This window comes from Carlito syrichta, unplaced genomic scaffold (genome assembly GCF_000164805.1).
Source record: "Carlito syrichta isolate Samal-C Ts95f unplaced genomic scaffold, Tarsius_syrichta-2.0.1 Scaffold170277, whole genome shotgun sequence".
Lineage (NCBI taxonomy): Eukaryota > Metazoa > Chordata > Mammalia > Primates > Tarsiidae > Carlito > Carlito syrichta.
The window spans coordinates 150,947-160,599 of record NW_007114373.1 but is presented as its reverse complement, the minus strand read 5'-3'; the positions used below and the strand labels follow the sequence as shown (position 1 = coordinate 160,599).

Here is a 9,653-nt window from a genome sequence, read left to right as displayed (position 1 = left end):
CGGGCGCCCAGAACGTCCCGGAAGTGCGCTTAAGCGAGGGCGGGGCGGGGGCGGACGCACTTCCGGTCGGCGCGCGGCAGCCTCCTACCGCTCGGAAGGTGAGTGGGCGCGGGCGGCGGCGGAGGCGGCGGCGGCGGCGGCTTTGGGCTCCCAGGACCAGCCCGGTCCACGCTCATGCGCCGTCCCCCACGGTGTGGCCCCGACCGACCGGCCCGCGCTGCCCCTGCAGCCACCCCTCACTGTGACCTTGGCCTCGGGTCGGGCCTAGGGGCGAGGGTGAGCTCCTCGGGGTCCCGGGGCAGCAGCGGAATGCCGCACTCAGCAGCCGTTGGCGCACCGACCCCTGGCGATCGCAGGTGTCCGCTTGCAGGCGCTTTGCTCACGCGCCCGGCTCTCGGTGACGGGAGCTGTCATCATCCCCACTCTGCAAGTGGTAAACTGAGGCTCGCAGTGTGGAGCCGCCGACCCCAGCCCGACCAAGCCATGCGCTCTGCGCTAAGCTCCCAGTGATAGAGTCCTTTCCTACGGGGCTGGGAAAAGATGGGGCAGGGGAATGTTTGCCCTTGGGTTAGTGGCAGTGTGCCCCCTCCCGCTTCAGCCTGTTTAGTAGTGTGGGCGTGGAACTCATCTCTATGGGTAGGGGCTTCCACCCTGTGACAGCTGCCTCTGCTCAGACCTGGGGGCCAAGCCAGGGTTGGGGTCACCAAGCGGACCTTTTTTCAGATGAGACCCTAGTAAGTTAACTTACTTGAGTAAGTTAAGTAACTTGAGATGTGATTTGAGGGGTGGAGGACCGCACTCACTGTCACGTGTGCAGCCCTTACCTTGTGTTCATTTGCCCAGCTACCTGATCCCCTCCCATCGTTAGGATATGGAGGCTGGCCGGCCCAGAAGGCTGTGGCACTGGTGGGGCTGCCTGTCCCACTTCCTTGAAGCAGGTACTTTCTGCTGCCATTACTGAGTATACATTAACTTTTGTTCTTTCTTCCTCTGCTCCCTTGTTCACTCCCTATCCCAAATGAGGAGTTCCCACTCTGTCACAATATGAAGGAAAAATCACTTCTCACACTGGACTCGAGACATTCTTGCCGAATTAAGGAAAAGTATCTTTGATCCCGCGAATGAGTTTCAGAGTGCTGTGAGCAGGGCCAGAGTTAGAGGATTCCAGTCTGGTTCTGTTTTTTTGCCCTTCCAAGGGGTCAGCAGCCCCCAGCTGAGGTTTTTCTGGAAGAACTAGCATGCTTTTCTGTGTGGGTGAGGCCAAGGGTTGAAAAACATTCCAGATCCTTTGGTGGGATGAGAGCTTTGGTTCAGTCCTGCAGGTCTGCTTGCTCTTCAGGTGGGAGCCACTTCATAAGCATTCCTTTCTGAATAAACATGCCAGATCCTCAGATCGTGTCGTACCTCAGGCCTGCATGTCCCCACGGGTTCGACTTTCATCCTTGCTCCTCCCTGAGTGGATAACCCTCTATCTCACCTGAGGAGTCAGCATGTTGCCCCCTGCCCCGCCCACATTCCTCCACCCCTCTTATCTGTCATAGTTTTCATTTTCCCCAGGTCCCAGGTGTGCACAACTTCAGCAGGCCTCGGGGAAGATGGCAGCCCTAGGGGACATTCTGGAGTCTCCTCCTGTCCCGTCCCCTGTCAGTCTCTCATCACCAGGGACTCCTGGAGCCCAGCACCACGAGGCACAGCTTCACCTCCATGGGCATCAACATGGTACTCACCCCAGCCTGCTGTGCTCCCTCTGACCCCATATCCTCTGTCCCATTTCCACCACCATGGAGCCCTCCACTCTGACCCCCACCCTGGCAAACTGAGAGATGCCACCAGATACTTGTGCTGCTCATTAGAGTGCTGAGGCTACTGTACCCTCAGGCCAGGCAGGGCTGGGGACTTGATTCTGGGTGTGGTGATTCTGGGTGAGGGTGGGACTCTGGCAGCAATGGTTGAGGCTGGGAGCCAAGCCCAACCTCTGGCTGTCTAGGGAACAGTTCCCTGGGACTCTTGTTTCTTTCCTGGGTTGAAGGTGTGGAAAGAAAAGTGGTCTCAAAATCTGGGGCCAATGTGGCCAGGAGCAACTCATCTCCCTCTGAGTCTTGGTTCTTATAACAGGAAAATAGAGTGTCCAGAGTTCTTACCAGACTGGTTTGAATGTGGTCCCTAGGGACCTGCAGGGACAGAGCCACCAGCCTAGCTCCAACCCTGATGGTGTGGCCTCACTGGTCACCTGGCAGAATCAAGGGGTTGAGGTGTGAGGGGAGTTTCAGCCCTGTGGTGCCCCTGGGCCCCACCTTCTCTCAGAGGCCAAGGAGTCCTGAGGTTTTTGTCTCTGCTGCATGTCATACAGGAGGCCTGGCCTCACTGTCCTCACAGCCAGGACACCGGTGTGGGCCAGGTCCTGACCCATCACATGAACTGGTGACAACAGGAATAAGGGCCCATGTAGGGTAAGCCTGGAGAACCAGTGCCAGAAAGGGAGGCGTACCCTGTGCCCAGAGTTCTCACTCTTATGGGTCTCAGTGTCACTGTGGATCATTACATTGAAACCCAGTGACAGCCTTCTCAGAGGGGCACTCACAGATGAGGACAGAGAGGTTACACACAGCTAGGCAATAATGGGTTGTATTCATTTTAGGAACAGGAGACCCTAGCCATGCCCTTCCTGCTGCCTGGCTCCAAGACCCCTCCCCACTGTCCATTCCCACAAAAATTCTGGGAAGGAGTGCCTGCTAGCAACTTGCCGAGCTCATGGTGGGCAGACCAGGGGCTGCCTGAAAGGAACTCAGATCTCGGCAGCACACTCTGTTTCAGGTCTTGGCTGCCTGCATAGAGCAACTTCTACCACCAGCTGCTGCTTTCTGATGGTCTGTGGGCTTTCCCAGGGCCCCCAGGCAATTCCCCCAGGGGCTATGCTCTCCCACCCCTTATTCAGTCAGAATTTCCATTTCCTCTCTCATGTCATCCTTACAATGGCCAGGTGAGGGAGGCCTTCCTTTCCTGTTACCAGTGGGAACATAGAAGCCCAAAGATGAGGTCAGCAGAATTCATTCCTCATCGGTCTGACTCAGGCCCACACTCTTGGCCTCCCCGCAGGGCCCAGTGAAACATGTTTCCTTCTGAGGCAACCTGTCTTTGGGGGAGGTGGGCAGACCAGCAGATCATCATGGGGCAGCACGGAATGCGGGGTGAGGAGAAGCTGCTGGCCTGGTTCTGCAGGATGAGAAGCCTGGTGTCTAGGGTGGAGGGCAGAGCCTGGGGACTGAGCTCAGTCCCCTGAGTGGTGCAGAGTTGGGCTTCCCCTGTCCCTATTTCTCCTAGCCATGGGCAGCCCAGACCCTGGAAGACCAGACTTAGGTCTCTTGATCCACAGATCTGGAAGCCAGTCCTGTGTGTGCCTCCTGGATACTCCAGCCAGGTCCAAGTGCCCTAAAATCCCCAGGGGGGTTGCCCCGTGGAAGGGAGTGTGAGCTACACTAGTAGCTTCTGCCCTCTCTGTGCTGTGACAGAAGCTGTATGCAGGAAGAACAAACAAGGTTAGCCATAGAGAAATAGGGATGGCAGTGGGGTCAGGGCCAGGGCCATAGGGCAAGCTCTCCTGGGCAACAGGGAGCTTAGGAGGAGGTGCCATGAAGGTCAGAGTTGGGGACTAGGCTGAGGTCTGGCTGCTGGTGGAGAAGGTTGTGGCTAAGGCATGGTGGAGCCTAGTAAGGCCTGGAAGCAGCCAGAGTGAGGGCATGGCTTTCATCCCTGCCTCACTCAGATTAGCCCAGCATAAAGAACTAGGGCAGACAGACAGAAATGACCTTGGCTCCTGTCTCAACTTCCAAGCAGCCAGTAAAGGCAGGAGCCACCTTGCAGAGTCTCAAGCTTGTTTCCTTCACTGGCAGGTTCCTCAGGAATGCTCTGGGGCCCACAGATTCCTTAGCTAGGGAGACCTCAGCATTTCTGGAACCTGTCCAGGGCCCTCCTGCCAGTTAGGAGCCAAACCAAGGACTTCTCAGAGCCCTGGCCTCCTGACTCCCAGACCGGAGTCAGGAGTCTGAAGTGGGCCAGAAAGAAGTTCCAGGGACCTACTCCAGATGCCTGAGTCTCTTGCCTACCCCACATGCATGATTTCAAGAGCCTCTCCAGCTGGAAACCTGGCTACAAGGCATCGGAAAACAGAGTAAGTCCTTAGGAGGAATGGTTTGTCCAGGAGGGGAGTGAAGGGCACAAGAAACAGCAAAGACTGGGAGGCCAAGGTGAGAGGATTATCTGAGCTCAGGGGTTTGAGACCAGTCTGGGCAACTTGGTGAGACCTGTCTCTGCAACAAAAATTAAGCCGGATGTGGTATTGTGTACCTGTAGTTCCAGCTTGTTGGAAGGCTGAGGCGGAAGGATCGCCTGAGTCCAGCAGGTCGAGCTGCAGTGGTCATGAGTATGCCATGCACTCCAGCCTGGGCAACAGAGTGAGACTCCAACTCAAAAAAAAAAAAAAAAAAAAAAAAAGCATAGCAAAGGGGATTGCTCTAATGGTCCCTTTAGGCATGAAGCAGGGGTCTTGTGGCAAAGGGTCTGAGGACACAGCCTGGCCTGGCCCAAGCCTCTCAGAGCAGGGAGGCCAGACTGGTGGGGTATAGGCAGGGACAGGGCAGGGTCCCTCTTCTCCCAGGACCCCTGGTCTCCACAGAGATGCAGATCAGGAGCTGGGGCAGGGCTTGGGAGTGCTTAGGGCCTGACACAGGTCCTAAGGACTGTGTTACACCTCAAGGCTATGCCCACTAGAGCCAACACTGCTAGAGTGAATTCTGAATGGTTTGGTCAGGAGTTCTGCAGGGGATAGTTTGTGGGCAAGAGGAAGTGATGGAGGAGAGATCTGGGACCTTTGAAGCCCCTTGCAGCCCTGGAAAGGGGAGGGCGGTTACTGAGTGCCTAGGCTGGTGGGAAGGGGCCTGTGGGCAGGCATGCTGCCCTGCGATTGGAACATGACATCTTTCCAGACGGAGTGCCTGGCCCTGGCTCCTGAGACCTAGACTCCAGGTGCCCACTGGCCATTCCCCACCCTCCAGCTCATTCCTCTTCCTCACCCAGACCTAGGCACACACTTACTGTGCCATTTTACACATAAGGGAAGCCTCTTCCAGCCAGGAAAGTGCTCACCTCCTTCCCGGTCCCTGGACATGCACAAACTCCTTGCCCTCTACCTGGAAGACCAGTCCCCAGCAGGTGGGCAGCCCTGGTGTTTCTCCAGTTTAGACAGCACTGTCCCTGTGTCCCAGCATGGTGAGGAGCACCACCATGGGAACGTACTCACCAGGCGAGGAGGTCAGTGACAACCGAGGTGGGGCACTTCCGGACAGAACCAAGAGGGTGGGGAGCAGTGTGTATACCTAGTGGAAACCAGGCCCAGCAGCCAGCAGATGTGGTGGTAGATTGAGCTCTGCAGAAATGGCCAGGGGGCTGGGCAGGTGCCAGAGATTAGGCAGTGGAGTGACAGTGACCCATGCTGTGTGCCGACCACACCTGACCTTAGGATGACCCTCATCTTCCCCTGGAGAAGGGTTTAGAGATGCTTTGTCCTGCCTGAATGGGGAAGACTCCAGGATCTGGGGAAGCTGTCCTGAGTCAGCTTGTGCCTGTTCAAATCCATTCTGAAGCAAGGTAGAGACTTCACATGCTGTCTGGTGTCATTTAATTCCAAGGGTGTCTTCAAACACCCCAACAGGTGGCAGTGGTTTTGGTGGGCTTTGTGCCCTGGGTTGTGTTGCTGTCACTGTGCCTATTTATTTATTTATTTATTTTGAGTCGGAGTCTCACTCTGTCTCCCAGGCTGGAGTCCTGTGACACACTCACGGCCACCACAGCCTGGACCTGCTGGGCTCAGGTGATTCTTCTACCTCAGCCTTCCAAGTAGCTGGAACTACAGGCATGTGCCACCATGCCTAGCTAATTTTTTTTTTCTTTTGTAGAGACGAGGTCTTGTCGAGTTGCCCAGGCTGGTCTCAAACCCATGGGCTCAGGCAGTCCTCTCGCCTCTGCCTCCCAAAGTGCTGGGATCACAGGCATGAGCCACTACACCTGGCTGTCACTGTCTCTTAAAATAACAGCCTGTGGGACATCCTGCCTGTCCATATTGAGGTGCAGTCCCAGGAACAATGTCAGGGTCTGGGACCCGCTTTCTTTCTCAAAGTTCTGCCAGGTTCCCTCCAGTGCCATCACAGTCTGGGACAAGGGTGGTGAAGTTGCCTCCAACTGGCACAGGCTCCCAAGCAGCTCAGGTTGGAGGGCATGCGTGTGCCCAAGAGGTGACTTGGGAAGCCCACTCTCACAGTCCTCCACAGGAGTACATCAAGGGAAGCCTGCCCTACTTTTGGCCACTGTGGAACAAGCTAGCTCTCCTGGCTGCCAGAGAATGGCAACATGGTGACCATGAGCTGGGGCTGAGAGTCACAACCCAGAGAGGCTAGGGCACTCCCAGGCCTGCCCCCACATTGAGGAGGGTATCTGAAAGGCTCAGAGATGGCTTTTGGTTTAGAACCCCTCATACACACATACCCTGCTTCAGGAAAGGGGTGCCCCATGGCTGCACTCCCCTCTTCCGTTTCCCAGCACTTCACAGCTCTCCAGAATGGAACTGCCTGTGTCCGGCCTCCTCTCGTTCCTCAACCTGGAGGGACTCCAAAGGGGGCTGTTGTGAAAGGTGGGTGGGTGTGTTGGGTGAATGAGTGGCTGGCATGGACCTTGGCCCTTCACAAGCCAGGCCGGTGACTCCACCTCTTGGAGGTTGCATGACCAGGGCAGCACCTTCTTGAAGTTGGAGAGCCCACGAAAAACTCACGGTCAGGCACTGTGTTATAAGCGGGGTGGGGGTCTGGAGCTCCTGCCCACCCCAGCACCTTGGCTTTCTGTGCTCATCTCTCCCTTGGCACCACTGAGCACTGGGGGCACCCAGACTCAGCCTGGCATGGCCAGGGAAGTGCCTGCCTTCAGGCTCACAACCCTGAGCCACCCTCTGTGCTGTAGCCATGGATTGAGGAACACTGAGGAAACAGATCAGACACCTCTCTTCCCATGGGGCCTGGAGCCCCTCCAGAGTGAGGACAGCTGACAGCTGGTCTGGGGCAGCCTCAGGCAGCAGAGCCTGGGAGCAGGGCCCTCCTGGGGACACCAAAGGCCTCGCCTCACAAGCAGTGCACCTCTGTCTCCCCTCCTGTGGTCATGCTTAAACATTACATTTATATGCCTCCCAGTCTCAAGTATACACAGTGCTGGGCGAAGATCTCGGAGACTCCTGCACCATCCTGGCCATGGGCACCTGAGCCTGGAGTGTCCCTGGGGTAATGAGCTGACCCATGGGCCCATCCTATTCCTCCATCTCTGCTCTGAGGAAGACTCAGGAGGGAGGCCCCCTCCACAGCCCCAAGGTGCCAGCACCAACCCCACAGTGGACCTCAGCATTGACTTGGTCAGCAGGAGGGAGCTGAGGTGTGGGGGCACACTGGAAATGGCTGGTCCCACCTGCTCTGTGTGCTGGTTGGGACAGTGGGGAGCCCAGGGGTGAGGACAGTAAAGGCCTCAGGCAGAGGGAGGAGGGCTTTACGAGGCACCAGATGAGAGTTCCCTGTGATAGGGAGCAACAGGGCCTGGTACCTGGAGCCCATCCAGGGCAGCGTGAGTGATGGCAGTGGAAAGGAGATCAGGCCAGAGCTACGTGGGGTGAACAAGAGAGTCACTCCAAAACTGCCATGGGGTTGTCTCTGCTTACTTAGCTGAAGGGGGATGGGCTCCCAAAGCTGGGCCCTCAGGGAGGCTTCCTGGAGGAGGGGGCTCTCAAGCCAAGCTAGGAAGGAAGATAAAGAGCATTCCTGGCCAGGGAAGCTGCAAGTAGTGGTGCCAGCGTGGGCCAGCCTACTGTTTGGGAGTGATAGGGAGAGCAACGTGTGCTTGGCACACAGCCCAGGGACACGAAGCAACCTGCCCACAAGAGGTAGCTCTGGGCTGGTTCTAGAGAGGAGGGGGAGGCAGCACTCTGGAGGCTGGGCAGTGAGCCTTAGCCTCCCTGCCCCCCAGGATCCCCCAGCTCCAGTCCCGAGGTGCTCTCCCAGCCATCCGACCTGGATCTTCATGACATAGAAGAAGTCGAGATCGGCAGAGACACCTTCTGGCCCGGTGAGTGAGCAGAATCCACCCCAAGCAGCCTTGGGCTGCTCCTGGGGACTACTGGGGGGCCGGAGCTCCTTGCATGTGCCAGGCTCTGTGCAATGACCACTGCTGTAGGCACCCCAATGCTGGGACCACCCCCTCCCTGGGGCTCCTCATTCCTGGCATCAGCTCATTCTGCCTCCTGAGCCCCCTCCCCCATTCTAGTCCCAGTTCTATCACTGACATCTCTGAAGCTGTGTCTGCAGTTCAGACCCCTCCTGTAGATCCCAGACCTCTGTGGCCCCGTGTGGACTGCTGTGGGGCCCACCTAGACACAGCACAGTGGGAACTTATCTCCCTCACCTCTGCCGGCCTGGGATTGGAGTCTCTGACTCAGGGTACTCCTGTCCCCCTAGACCAGGAGCCAGGGTCCCTTCCCCACCCTCCCTGTGACCCTTAGATCAAGCGTGTATCCTCATCTCCAACCCCCCTCACCAGCCTAGCTGGGACTGTGTTAATTCTGGTCCCTTCCATCTCCCCTAGGAGATGCCTCCTTGAGATCTCCAGCCCACCAAATGGTCAGTACTTGGTGATGTCAGTGGTTGGTGCCAGCTGGATTTAATGGCACTGAGCTCTCACACCTGGGGCAGGCATCTGCGATCAGGTCCCTGGGAAGTAGACCCTTTGGCAGAGATTTATGTTGAGGAGATCCTTGGGGTAGGCAGGAGAGCTGGGCCAGCCCCAGGAGGAGCTCTGGCGTGGAGATGGGCCCATCTTTATACCCCAACCTCGGGCAAGGGCCTCAAGCTCCTACCAGCGTTCCCGCTGGGTCTGGGCAGCCCCACAGCATGCCCTCTGGAGTGGGGTGGCTTCACTTCTCTCTGAGCCCCACTTGTGGCCCAGAGCAGTGGTGTGTCATTTATTCCCCGTGGGGTGGAGCCACTCTCCCTCCCCAGCCTCTCGGCCAAAGGACCACTTTTCAGAGCTCCCCAAGTTCCAGATCCTTGCCAACACTTAGTGTCGACTGGCACTTCCTTCTGCTGTGGGCATGTCACAGGTCTTGTTCGCCCTGCTTAGCTGCTGTAAGGCTTCATTCAAGGCATGACCACAGAAATGACTGGGTGGTCCCAGCAGCTCTTCCTGCAGCGTTCCCGGCCCCTGTCTATGACAATCCTCTAGGGGCTAAACACTCCCAGCCCTTGCCTGGTCTCTCCCGTCTGGTTGGCACCCTGCTCCCCCTCTAGCCTCCCGGGTCAGGCTTCCCCTACCCAGTTCTGCTCTTACCCTGGCCCCAGTCCTCGGCAGGTGGACGGATACACGGACGGGTACTACCTGCCTGGGCCGTTTCTCATTTCAGACTCCGAGTCAGAGCCCGAGCAGGCTCCAGCCTCTCCCCGCCCGCACGTCCCTGAAGACGGGATGTGTCAGGATGGAGGGGCGCTGCGAAGCCTCCTGAGGAGCCTTCCCCGAAGAGCCAGGTGTGGGGCCAGCTTCGGGCAGGAGTACAGCTTAGAGCGGCCGGCAGGCCA

The 9,653-nt window shown here is 57.5% G+C and overlaps 1 protein-coding gene across 1 annotated transcript in view; it reads left to right on the top strand.

Moving 5' to 3' along the window:
- The first annotated feature begins 76 nt into the window (after positions 1-76).
- The window catches only part of GLI4 (GLI family zinc finger 4), a 10,357-nt gene continuing 780 nt past the window's right edge, over positions 77-9,653 (top strand). Inside the window, 5 exon segments of the mRNA XM_021709279.1 lie at positions 77-98; positions 1,558-1,719; positions 8,053-8,151; positions 9,482-9,650; positions 9,652-9,653. The exon segment at positions 9,652-9,653 is cut by the window's right edge and continues 780 nt beyond it. Coding sequence (XP_021564954.1) covers positions 1,596-1,719; positions 8,053-8,151; positions 9,482-9,650; positions 9,652-9,653 — 394 coding nt within the window. The 5' untranslated portion in view covers positions 77-98; positions 1,558-1,595.